A 13577-nucleotide genomic window follows, 5' to 3' on the forward strand; every position below is an offset into this window, starting at 1 on the left:
AAAAAAAAAAAAACAAAATGAAATTCCTCAGCTAGGGGAACCTGGGTGGCTCAGTTGGTTAAACATCTGCCTTCAGCTCAGGTCATGATCCCAGGGTCCTGGGATCGAGCCCCAGGTCAGGCTTCCTGCTCAGTGGGAAGTCGGCTTCCCCCTCTCCCTCTGCCCACCCTCACCCTGCTCATGCTATCTCAAATAAAATCTTAAAAAATTCCTCAGCTTAGCGATCAGGGTTTCCTGTGTGGCCTCCACCTATACCTACTCCAAGATTCTCACTCAGATCTCCTCCACCATTGCTTCCACTGTGGGCTTTTCCTCGTTCTCCAAAACAAGGACCCTTCTCGTACCTCTAGGCCCTTGGGTTCATGTGCAACTTTCTCCAACACTTCTAGTCCACAGTAACCTCTAAATTTTCTTCCACCTAATATATTCTGTACCATTCTCTCAGAGAACTGGTATCCTTAACTATAATCCATCTAAAATGTTGTTTTTGTGTACACATAAGTATGTATGTGCTCTTCCTGTAAACTCTTGAAGGTCAATTACTTCTTTTGACCTCCAACTTACCCAGTGAATTGCTCATTAGTTGCTGCATAAATATTTGTAGAATGATCTTAACAAGATAAGGAATAGTGCTGTGGAAAGAACACTAGTTAACTTGCTTCTCTCCAAACTTCCCTACCCGCATACCTTAGAACAAGCACCCCCTCTTTGGACTAGTTTCCTATCACAGTAAAAAAGCCTAACTAATAACTAAGCTCCACCTCACAGAAGAGGAAAACAGAATTGAGGGAAGCAGTCTCTGTGGTCTTCTAAGTGACACCTTAGCACCAGGTCAGGGGAAGGAAAGAGGGAATCCAAAGGCCAAATGATCTCAGGCTTGCTTTGTCCCTCCTCCTCTCCTCCTAAACTTGAGGAAGACTTTGAGCTTTGGATTCCCAAATCCGTCAAAGTAGGTTGCCACTTAGGCAACAGACCTACAGTAATTGTCTTTATATTCATTCATGGCTTTTCCTTGTCAAGTTGAAGTTGTTCAAGTGGAGAGGTGCCTGGAAGGTAGGGAATGAAGCCAGCACCGGCCTGCACCAGACTGAAGGCAGCTGGCGAGGACTCATTTGCTCAGGGCACCGCAAACAACACTGAGCCCGAGCTGAGGCAGGAGGGTGGAGCAGATGGTGTATGAAAAAGAATTAGGAAGAAACAAGAGGTCTAAATAACTGATGAAAGTTTAATACATTAAAACCAGATATTTATCACTTTTATATTGCATTTGCCATTGCTGAACAATACAAAGTGGAGGCAAATAGTGACACTTCATAAAAATGTTGATTCCCCCCCATTCCCTTCCCTAAGACCCAGCCTCCCTCAAATATTCCCTCCCACTCCCTACAGAACTCTGTCCTGAATAAAACACTTAAATACATCATAAATAGTAAATTATGAAAAAAAAATAGCAAGACTTGTTTCTTTCCTTCTTGTAAAAAAGAACATGGCAGCAAAGACAGGCAGCCAGAAACTGGCTGGGGGTGTCTAATATAGACAGTTACTTGGGGGACGGGCTAACCTACTATCAAGGTCGGGCGGGATGGAGACGGGACAGTATTCAACAATCTGCCTGAGATGCCTCCTTAGTCCCCAGACAGAAGGAGGATCAGGTGGGGAACCGCAACTCTTGGGAGACGGGGGACAGACGGATTACACAGCTCCCATTTCTGAGTTCTCTGCATGAGAGGGAGCAGGGCATGTGGCACAGCAATGACCTCACCTAGGCAAGAATCTGCTGGCTCCCCGTGCGTCTAAGCGAATATTCTCTAGCCTCATAGATACAGATTGCCTGTTAAACGGACACAGGTGTCCCCTCTGCACCTCAGCTCCTCCTTCCAACGCTGTCGGAAAAGGTGGGAAGAGCAAGGAAGAAACCTCCCTTTGAGAAGGATCCAAATTCATTTGATTAAGTCTTCATATTTAGAAAAACAAGCAGAATACATTTCCAATTGCAAAACAGTAATAATTGTGATGGCCTGGCAGTAAGCAGGATCTCGCCTAGCAAGGGCTCTGATCTTCTGGTCCCATGACTGCTCTACTGTTTCAACAAAAGGGGTAAAGATTACCCCATGTCCCGCTCTCTCCATTCCTTCAGCCTTAAGAAATTCATCAAGAGAGGAGTTAAAGAGGAGCTGTTCCTGGCAAAGCAGTTCCATAGTTCCATTTCTCAAACACCAGGGGGCTCTTCTGAGGGAACCCCACAAACAGGCATCTCTCCCGACACTGATGCAGTTTTGATCTGACACTGTCTGGCTTCAAACTGTGTGCTGTGTGCTAGTTTTTCTTTTCCTTTTTTTAAGGAAAAAAAAGGAAGATGGGAGTTGGCTTAACACCCTGACTCCCCAAAACCTTTACAAAGATTACAAGGGTCTTCTTCCAGAGAAAGCGCGAAGGTGGAGATAATGTGCCAGCCAGTCTGTCCTGAGGAAGTTAAGAGTCCAGCTCCCGGTGAAAGGTAGGTGAAGAGGAAGAAAACCACCAAGTCCAGCAACCCCACTTCCAGCAGGAAGAATGGGGGCTTGAAAACAATTCCGTTGTGGAAGCCAAGGCTGGCCATTTGAAAAGTCATGCCCCCTAACTCAGAAGTGGAGAAGATGCTGCTGTCCTCAACTGTCCAAGGCACCAATGCCCATTCGTCAGGAAGGGGAAGGAGAAGAGGTTCTTCTTCAGAAAGGAGACCGAGAGCTCCCCTCGCCTCCATTATACTCCTTTTGTGATGACCACGAAGAAGAAAACTCAGCATTGCTGGGGCAAGGGCTGGCTTCTTGGGATCACCAAGCTGGTAGAATCTTGTTCCAGGTCTTCCGAGTTTTTCTGCTCACTGGAAAGGGAAAGAGAAAGGGTGTAAAGTTAAGGATGTGGAGTATGAAATGAGGAGGCAGGAATGGAATTCAAGTTTATTTCAGCCTGACTGGCAGTTAAGTTTTCTTCTACTTCATCCTCTGCTTCCAAGTACAAGGTCCCCACAAAATTTAAAAAGGCAAGATTAAAAGGGCACCCAGTCCCTCTAACCTTGCAAATTAACTCCCTGTTCCACTCCATCAGTGATCCTCTTTATACCCTTCAAATAAAAGCATTCACCTCCCCCACATCCCAGACACTCACATGGGTGAACTCTGACTCTGCAACTTCAGGCTTTTCCAAAAGGGTTGAACTAACAGGAGAAAAAAAAAATGGAGGCAGAGAGAAGAATTAGAAGATAAAGAAGAGAAAGGACAATCCTCTCAAGTCAGATATCGTACTGCTTCTCCATATTTCACTTCAGGATCAACTTAGGATTCAGAAAGAAGAGGCTGGGGCGCCTGGGTGGCTCAGTCGTTAAGCGTCTGCCTTCAGCTCAGGTCATGATCTCAGGGTCCTGGGCCCCGCATCGGGATCCCTGCTCTGCGGGAGGCCTGCTTCTCCCTCTCCCACTCCCCAGGCTTGTGTTCCCTCTCTCGCTGTCTCTGTCAGAAAGAAGAGGCTAAGAAACTACCAGACTTAGAAGCATGTTGTTTTAATTAATAGTTAATTTAATCAACTATTTAGCTTCTTGAGTACTACAAAAATATTTCCTAATACCCTCCCCTTCTGTCCTCAATTCCCAGGTGTGGTAGGCACTCAGTGATCACTGTTGCCTGATATTTGTGCCATTGTGTAATTCTCTCCTCTTGAATGCGGTCTGGATTTAATGACTCTCTTCCAGAGGACAGAATGCAGGCCAGGTGATGGAACATCAATTCTGAGATTAGGTTACAAAAAGACCCTATCTAGGGGTGCCTGGGTGGCTGAGACGGTTAAGCATCCGCCTTCAGCTCAGGTCATTATCCCAGGGTCCTGGGATCGAGCCCCACATCGGGCTCCCTGCTCAGCAGGAAGCCTGCTGCTCCCTCTCCTACTCCCCCTGCTTGTGCTCCCTCTCTCTCTCTGTCTCTCTATGTCAAATAAATAAAATTAAAAAAAAAAATCTTTAAAAAAAAAAAAAGACCCTACCTAGCTTCTTCTTGGGCTCGAGCTCTCTCTCTAACTGTTTGCTCTGAGGGAAGCTAGCTGCCACATGGAGAAAGCATGTGACAAGTAACTGACGGAGGACCACTGGCCAACAGCCTGCAAGGAACCGAATTTTGCCAACAACCACATAAGTGAGCTTGGAAGTCGATCCTCCCCCGGGGTGAGCCTCCAGATGAGACTACTTCCCTGACTAACAGCTTCACTGTAACCTCCTGAGAGACCCTGAGCCAGCGGCACCCAGCTAAGTCACTCCTAGATATTTAAGCTACATAAAATCTAAGATAATAAATGTTTGTAGTTTTTAGATGCCACGCTGGGGGTAATTTGTTATACAATAATATAAATTTTTGTACCTGGAAGTAAAGTGCTACTGAACTTTTTAAAAAACTAAAAAGTGGGGGGCGCCTGGGTGGCTCAGTTGGTTAAGCGACTGCCTTCGGCTCAGGTCATGATCCTGGAGTCCCGGGATTGAGTCCCGCATCAGGCTCCCTGCTCAGCGGGGAGTCTGCTTCTCCCTCTGACCCTCCCCCCTCTCATGTGCTCTCTCCCTCTCTCATTCTCTCTCTCAAATAAATAAAATCTTTAAAAAGTAATAATAATAAAAAATTAAAAATAAAAATAAATAAAAAACTGAAAAGTGGAAGTGGCTTTGGAAGAGGGAAGTGGGCTTTAAGCAGCATTTTAGTGAAAGTTTAAAAGTGCCATGAATATACTGTAGAATTTAGACTTGAATGAGGGAGTTGCCAGTGTGGGCTCAAAGGCAAGTGAGAAAAATCTTACGGGAAACTGAAGGAAAGGGGATCCCTGTAATGCAGTGGAACAAAGTTTTGCAACAATGTCATATGCAGTTAAGTGAAAAGCAGAATATGTGTCTAACGAATTGGGTGATCTACCTAAGGAGAATTCTAAACAAAGTGCTAAAGGTGCCACCTGGTTCCTTCTTAATGCTTATAGTAAAATGAGAAGAAAAAAATTAAGGGAAGGACTATTAAATAAAAGGACTTGCCAGGACTTGATGGTTTTGAAAATTCTGAGGCCCTCCAGCAGATAGCAAACAATGCTATAAAATTAAGAAACAGTTTGTGAGCAAGCATAAAACCTGGGCACTGCCAGGAAAATGTGGTCTAGAGACAAAGCCAAGTTATGACTGTAAAATATTTTTTTAAGACTTCCGAAAAATCAAAGTTGGTTCCTTAGAGTACTATTCGATCATACAAAAGGCCATTCAAAAAGATTAATGTCACCCAGATCCTCTCAACTTAACAGGATCTCTAAGAAGCACAGGGCTTAGGAAGAAGGTATCTGTGGGTGTGGCTTTTGTTGAGGGGACTGAATTCCAGTGAGACTCACGGGAGGCCCACAAAATCTTTGAGGGCATCGTAACAGCAGAAACATTCACAGCTTAGACTGAAAGGGACAGACACAGTGCAAAATGAAGAAACCGCTGGACCCCAAAATTGTACTGGCAGGAAGCAGGCTGAGTAAACTACTCAGCTGTAAACACATGCTAGCTTTCATGAAAAAGGAAGACCCAAAAAGCAAAACCACTATTTCAAAGGGTGGAGTCGAGAGTCATGGAGAATTACTCCCAAGCTTTTCCCCTGATCAAAGCAACTCCAACAGTTGCTGGATTTGGGCCTAGCTCTGCACCAGTGACAGCTCTGTGCCTCCCTCACTCTTTCTGCACAGGACTGTGTTCAGTGGTTGGCTACTTACTGCCTCACCACTGCTGGGTGTGTAGGGAGAAAACAGCTCTCTTTAGTTTCACAAGTCCAAAGACAGAGCAACTGTACTCATGGAATAATACCTGGGGAGCTCCTCCAAACCAAGACCTAATTGAGATGACAAAATTCTGGAATTTAAGCTGCTGCTGCAATGGGATGAGACTTTTGAAGACCATGGGAGCAAATGAATGCATTTCGCAGAGAGAGGGGTAGGAATCATCGGGGGCCAGAAGATGGACTGTGAAATAGGTCACTTTTGAGGTGGCTCCCAATGAGTTCTGCATCCTGGTATTCACACCTTTGTGGAATCCCTTCTTTGTGAGTGTGGGCTCGATTTAGTGACTAGAATGCAGTACTGGTGACAGGATGTCAATTCTGAGGTTAGGTCACAAAAAGATTATGAATTCTGCATAGGTGCATGCACTCTCAATTGCTCACTCCGAGGGAAGCCAGTTGCGATGTTTTGAGTTGTCCTAAGGAGAGGCTCATGTGGCAAAGAACCAAGGGAGGCCCCCAGCCAACTGCCAGCAAGGAACTAAGGCCCTCTGTCCAGCAACCCACAAGGAACTGAATCCTGCCAATAAGCATATAAATGAGCTTAGAAGTGAAGCCTCTCAGCTGAACCTTCAGAAGAGATGGGAGGCCCTGGCTAACACCTCAAAAGACCTTGAGCCAGAGGACCCAGCTAAGCTGTACCCACATTCCTGACCCACAGAAACTATGATACGTGTTTGTTATTTTAATCCACTAAGTTTTGGGTTAATTTATTATGATGGAATAGATACTCAACACACCATGTAACAAAATTAAATCACAATCTTTAGAATGGATCCTTTTACAAGATTGACTGTTCATTTTCTTCACTGCCCAGGAATCTTTCCAGGCTTACAAAGTAAGCTGAGAATTCTCACCTAACTCACCAGGAGATAAAGCGTTAGCTGGGGCGTATTTTGACTATCAAAATAGTCTGCACACCCCCTAAAGATGCAGAGATGTTGACACACTTCTCCAAATCACTAAAGATGAGCTAAAGGAAAGTAAACCTGGAAAAATCTAGTGAAGAGCAAAAGACAAACAATGATCTCTTGAAAAAAACAAAATTATGGAGGTTCCCAAGGACCTGAAGAGAGAGAGATGAAAAGATTATATGAAGAAAGGGGCCAAGGAACCAACCTTGTAGTTTGCATTTGCAAAGTCTCTCCAACTACAGGTGAGAAATAGGGGTCAGGAATAGTTGAGACCTCACTGATTTTCTCCAAAGGTGGAGTCTGAGGTAAAACATCAGGACGACCGAAGTGGACGCCTGGAAAAAAGAAAAGGGAAGAAAATCAATAAATAAAAAAGAAGACAAAATGGGGTGGGGGAAATACAGGGGGAAAAAATGTAGCAACCTGGCTTTTCCTGAATAGGAACAGGGAGTAGAGATCCTAGGCAGATAAGATAGGGCTCAGAAGGAAGGGAGGGAGTGCCCAATCACATGGGAACCCCAGCCCTGGCGCTGACCTGGCTCCACTTCCGCCTTGGTTGTCACTTGTGCCTTGTGCTCCCCAGAGACCGATGTCTGGTAAGTAATGCAGGAGTTGCCGCTGGGGCCTGCTCGCCGAGAGAAAGATGAGCCAGACCGAAACTTTTTGGAAGGAGAGGGCTTCACTTCAAAAGGGAAAGAGAAAGCCTACTTAGCACCCACCTGAGAAACCGTCACCAAGACATAGATACAAATCACTAGCATCCCCAACACAAACCCAAAGGTGCTCTGCAAAGCGGGAAGAAGGACTAATGTCAACAAAGACAGGCTCTACGAACTACTCTTTCAGAGGAGAGGGTGTGCATCTCAGTTCACCTCACTTTGGAAAGCAGAGAACCTAGAGGAAAGCAGACACATACATATCTTGCCCCCGCTACACGCAACCTCCATGGCTTTGCTTCCACCGGATGAGATGTCCTCCATTCCGTCACTCCCTTGTTCTTTAATAGCATCCTCCAGTTCAAGCGGACGAAGAGGACCCTTTCACTCTGCATCCTTGTAGCACTCATGCACACAGCACCGTGATACTTTACACTTGCTTATATGTCACGCTGAAAAGATTTTGAGGGGATTTCCTCACGTTTCTTAAGACTGTCTGGCATGCCTAAGTCCCCTCTGCCGCACCGAGGGGCGATGGAGGCCTATGATGAGGCGGCGGGAAGGAGGAGCTGGAAATTTGCCAGTGGCAGCACCACTGGAAGGCTGGGAAAGAAGAATACTGGCACCTTCCAACCAAGAAAGTTGAGGGAAGAGAGTAAGAACGACTGCTAAGCAGAAATCAGTATATGCTTCTCCAACCCTGTGATCCTAGTCTGAGAAGTCCTTGGCACTGGGGATATGAAGAGAAAACAGAACACTGGTAACATCCTCACCTATCTGTCTGTAAGTCTGGCTCTATCTCAGCCTATGCCATAGGATCCTACTCCCACAATGACACTTTCCTCCCCCCTCCCCCAATCCCACCAATTTCCCAGAAATGCCCTCACCTCAATGACACACGAAGGGAGAGCCAGGGGAAAAGCAGCAACTCGGAAACCACTGGGACAGACAGAATGACATAAAGACAGGCAGCAGCTCTCACGGGATGTGGGTAGAGCAGAAGAGGTTTTGGCAGTTCCCTGACAGAGGTGTCTTGCCCACCCATCTCCTGGAGTAAGGGAGTCATTGGGGGGTCGTCTGGTAGAAGCCACTTACGGGGTATCTTCTTGAACACTGTGTTGCACATGAAGCGCTGGAACCGTTCAGCATAGAAGCCTGGGCGATGCACCGATACAGTGTCCTGCAGAGCAGAAGAGATGGCTGCAGAGGTAAAGAGGGGGAGGCCCAGCCAGAGGATCACTATTTAGTCCAAGGGCCATTTTCCTCTAGGCTGAGACCCTAGCAGAAGGGTAGAACCCACAAATGAAATAAGAAAGAAAGAAGAAATTGAGGGGGCAAATCAGAACTGAAGGAGGCAGGAGGAGAGCCTCTAGCAAACTGCTACTCACCCCATCGTGTACCAGGGCTTTCCAAGAGTGCTCCAACTTCTTAACAAACCTGCCAAGAAAAATGTGTCACATAGTCACAGAATTTTTAATGAATGACAGTTTTCTCTTTTATGAAGTTAAAGAAGCTGGGAAAGCACTCCCTCTATTAAACTGGCTTTCCAAAGAACAGACACAGTAGTGCTCGTTCAGGATGGAGATCAAAGCTATTTCTAGGGAAGTTAATTACCTCCCCCATGGAAAAAAGGAACTTAGTATGTCCCTGGCAAGTCAGGGACAAGAACATTTATCGCAAAAGGAGAAATGATGGGATAGATGCACATGCCTGGAACAGGGGAGTTAAAACTGGATGATAATACTCTGAAACAGTCAACCAAGGACTGTCCAGTCATTAGTAGCTGAAACCTGTTTACAGGGGTAAAACTTGGATCTAGCATTTCCAGCTCCTCCCTATCACTTCACTGCCTCAGTTCCATAGGTTAATACTTAGCATAGGACACAGTGATCCTCTTGTTTTTCCTCCGAGGAAAAGAGGAACATGTTTCCAGCTGTATCCCAATGTGGAATATGACTCATCTCCCAGGTTTTTCACAAAGAGCCAGAGAGATGGTGTATTCTACCCTGGTGCTTCTGAGAACTGACTCAGCTCTCCACAGAGGTATACGTTACGTTTGGGAAGGTGGCAGTGTAACGAAGTCAAGGAGACAGGCAAAATCAACGAAATAAACCACCATCTGAAACCCGATGAGGTAAGCAGCTAGAATGCAACTCTGTTCCTGTTTCAGGAAGAGTGACAAACCCATCTAAAGGAGAAATGTGAATGGTTATCCGCAACCACTCTGCCCCCTCATTTGGGATCCATATGCTCCTCACCTGTAAGATTGGAGAATGTCAATGATCCCAATATAAAGCAGCAGCCTTTCCCCTTTACTATTGCGGGCAGGGATGCCACCCATACTGTTCCGGAAGACAAGAAGAAAACAGTAAGAAAATCTCTGGCCTAGCACAAGGGTTTCTCCTAACCTTGAGTCAGATCAGGACAGGGAACTGAGACCTAACCGTAACTGTCCCATCTTCCATAAACTGGGGAAGAATGAAAACCTTCCTCCAACTCCAAGAGCCACTCTGGAGTATGTATTATAACCTCTTTCTCTCCAAGTCTCACTTGCCTGCCTCTCCGACCCCAATTCCACCAAAAAATCTAAAGTCACACTCAGCGACACTGGAAACGCTCAGATAACTCTGAACTTCCTCAGTACTCTCATATTCTAATTCACACCCACTAGGACACTCTTCTTTAGAGTCACAGTAAAGGCTACCTTAAAAATGAAACCACTTACAAGACATTTATGATGCTTCAGTAAATACAATTCCTTGATAGATAGATCCATGATGGTAAGAAAGACTCCTTCCATAAAGCTGCCTATAGTAAATTACTTTTGGTGAAGTTCTAATAGAATATGCAGACGTGTCTAAAACTCTGAATATATTCTTTTTGAAAGATGTTTTAATTTTAAATAGTTCTCCTTCCCAGATGTACTACAGATCCCCAACTTAAGCCCTCTTCCTTTCCTTTTACATTCTTAAGGCGGCTTGTTCTATAGTTCTGTAAGTGTTAATACTGTCAACTTAACTGCTGAATCGGGGCTACTCTGATGCCAGGAGCTGCATCCTTTCCTCAAGAAAAAAAAATGCCGTGTCTATGCTCTCCTTCCTGGTGCCCCTGAGCCCACTCACTGGTCATCAGTCTCCATGGTGCCACCTCGCCGAGCCTCGCCCTGGATAGATTCCATAGCCGTGGAATAGAGAGCCTTTTGGGGGGCTGGTCTGCGAGTGTCAGCTGAGGATTGTGCTTCACTGCCTAAAGGCTCTCGTTGTGCATGATCTATGTTATGGATCGACATCAAGAGGCTATAGTCCATTATCTTGAAGCTCTGCAGCACCTAATGAAAGGAAAAAAACAAACCATGTTCTGAGCCTTGGGAGGTATGAGGATCATTTCAGGATCTCACAGCTTTCCTAATTCAATTATTTTTTAATTTTTATTTATTTTAAGATTTTATTTATTTACTTGACTGAGAGAGACACAGTGATGGAACACAAGCAGGGGAAGTGGGAGAGGGAGAAGCAGGCTTCCCGCTGAGCAGGGAGCCTGATGCGGGGCTCGATCCCAGGACCCTGGGGGATCATGACCTGAGCCGAAGGCGGACGCCTAACGACTGAGCCACCCAGGCGCCCCCTATTTTTATTTTTAAATTTTTTTAAAAGATTTTATTTATTTGAGAGAGAGAGAGCATGGGAGGGGGGAGGGTCAGAGGGAGCAGAATCCCCGCTGAGCAAGGAGCCCAATGCGGGGCTCAATCCTGGGACTCTGGGATCATGGCCTGAACCGAAGGCAGACGCTTAACCGAATGAGCCACCCAGGTGCCCTCATTTTTTTTTATGATTTTATTTTTTTAAAGATTTATTTGAGAGAGAGACAGAGAGAGGGGCACATAGGGAGGGGGAGGGGCAGAGGGAGAGAAAAACTTTAGCAGACTCCACGCTCAAGGTGGAGCCGATGCAGGGCTCATTCTCACGACCTTGAGATCACAACCTGAGAAAACCAAGAGTCGGATGCTCAACTGACTGCGCCACCCAGGGGCCCCTAAAGATTTTATTTTCAAGTAATCCCTAGGGGCAAGTGGGTGGCTCAGTCGGTTAAACGTCTGCCTTTGCCAGGGTCCTGGGATCGAGCCCCACGTCGGGCTCCTTGCTCAACAGGGAGCCTGCTTCTCCCTCTCCTTCCTACTCGAGCTCTCTCGCTATCTCTGTATCTCTCTCAAAATAAATACATAAAATCTTAAAAAAAAATTTTTTTTTTAAATTTCAAGTAATCTCTATATCCAACGTGGGGTTTGAACTCACAACCACAAGATCAAGAGTTGCACATTCCCCCAACTGAGCTACCCAGGCGCCCCAAGATTCAATTATTCTTGACCTCCAGGGTTAACTATAGGCTTATCCTTTGCTCCTCCTACTCCCTGGAGAAGAATGTATTAACCTCCTCTAGTCACTCATTATTTCTATTCACTCAGCTTTCTTCTATTTGAGTAAATACATATTAGGCCACTGCCTAGCCCACAACACCCTCTGTTTGTTTTTTCCTTCTATTTGTGAAAAGAGCATTATGTTCTCAAGGGAACGTGGAATACATATTTGTGCTGTAAAGAATCCACAAGGAACGTCTGGTAAAAGTACATTTCATGATGGAGTATATGTGTTGCAGGACTTTATATGACCAGCTTTGATTCAGTTCAGTATTTACTGAAGCCCTACCACCTGTTGTGCCTGTTTATGGGGATACAAAGATACTCAAGAAAGTTTCTGTTCTCAACAATATTATCATTTAGGAAAGAAAACAAATGTAAAAATAAATCCAATACAGCCTAATACATGCAACAACAGAAGTGCTTACATGATTGATAGTATGGAGGAGGTCAGGAAGTGATATGTAAATAAGTTTATGAAGAATAAATTAGAAAATAAGTCCAAACAAATAAAGGAAGGAATACTCCAACGCCTGGAAGCATGAAACAAACAGCACATTATGTGCAGGGAGGTATAATTTCATACTGCTAAAACAGAAAATGCAAAGGACAGGTGTGGCAGATTACAGAGGCTGATAGAAGCAAAATAATGACAGGCCTGATATATCATATTAAGGAGCCCGGATTCTTTTTTTTTTTTGAAGATTTTATTTATTTGACACAGAGGGAGAGAGAGAGAGTGTGCGCACGCGCATGCATGCACACAAGTTGGGGGTAGGGGCAGAACCAGGTTCCCTGCTGAGCAGAGAGCTCGTTGTGGGGCTTGATCCCAGGACTCTGTGATCATGACCTAAGCCAAAGGCAGATGCTTAACCAACTGAACCACCCAGGCACACCAAGGAGCCTGGATTATATCCTATAGTTCTCAACCCCCTTTCCATCCCAGAACAGGGTGCAAAAGGGTATACTCTCACCAGTTCCAGTAGCCCACTTTGGTGATGCAGCTCAACCAAGGGTGTTTTGCTAGGTTGGTGGAGAAAGGGATGAAGAAAGCACAGGAGTGATTCTTATGTATAGTTTCTTAAAACAACTCTCTATTCTACTGTGTCCAGTCCTTTCAACCAAAGGAGCCAAACTAAAATAAGCATTACCCTACAAGTAGATGCAGAGTAAGCCAAGGACAAGGATGGACAATGTTATGGAGTGAGTAGAGGAAGACGATCCTACAATAGCAGTTGAAAAAAAAAACAGTAAGAGATGCAAAAAAATCAGTAGGAAAAGGTGTCACAAAATCCAAAAGAAGGTACGTTAAGAAAATGGAAATAGCCAACTTTCAAGCAGCAGAAAATGCAAGGAAGGACTGAGAAATATTCTCTACGTGGCATCCCAGGTGGGCAGTAGGGAGAGTAGTTCAACTGAAGGGGTGAGAGCAAAAGCCATGACAGTGGGTTGAGGCAGGAATAGGAAAAGATAGGGGCGCCTGGGTGGCTCAGTCGTTAAGCGTCTGCCTTTGGCTCAGGTCATGATCCCAGAGTCCTGGGATCCAGCCCTACATTGGGCTCCCTGCTCTGTGGGAAGCCTGCCTCTCCCTCTCCCACTCCCCCTGCTTGTGTTCCCTCTCTCGCTGTCTCTCTCTCTGTCAAATAAATAAAATCTTAAAAAAAAAAAAAGGGATAGGAGAAGATAAATGAAAAGGAAAAATGGAAGCATTATTACATGGAGACAATGGAAGTAAAAAAAAAGAAATACTCCAGGGGCACCTGGGTGGCTCAGTTGGTTAAGT

General features: G+C 45.3%; 1 protein-coding gene across 4 annotated transcripts in view; it reads right to left on the minus strand.

Annotated features, from left to right (window-relative positions):
* Positions 1-1205: 1205 nt before the first annotated feature.
* The window catches only part of PIP5K1A (phosphatidylinositol-4-phosphate 5-kinase type 1 alpha), a 38240-nt gene continuing 25868 nt past the window's right edge, over positions 1206-13577 (minus strand). For all 4 annotated transcript variants that reach the window (XM_032397023.1, XM_032397024.1, XM_032397025.1 and 1 more), the window contains 8 exons: positions 10503-10708; positions 9639-9722; positions 8769-8817; positions 8476-8560; positions 7260-7406; positions 6930-7059; positions 3148-3196; positions 1206-2863 (listed from right to left, as the gene is read on the minus strand). In XM_032397023.1, coding sequence (XP_032252914.1) covers positions 2861-2863; positions 3148-3196; positions 6930-7059; positions 7260-7406; positions 8476-8560; positions 8769-8817; positions 9639-9722; positions 10503-10708 — 753 coding nt within the window. In that variant the 3' untranslated portion in view covers positions 1206-2860. The remainder of the gene's footprint in view (positions 2864-3147; positions 3197-6929; positions 7060-7259; positions 7407-8475; positions 8561-8768; positions 8818-9638; positions 9723-10502; positions 10709-13577) is intronic.

This window comes from Phoca vitulina, unplaced genomic scaffold, assembly GCF_004348235.1.
Source record: "Phoca vitulina isolate PV1807 unplaced genomic scaffold, GSC_HSeal_1.0 scaffold96, whole genome shotgun sequence".
NCBI lineage: Eukaryota > Metazoa > Chordata > Mammalia > Carnivora > Phocidae > Phoca > Phoca vitulina.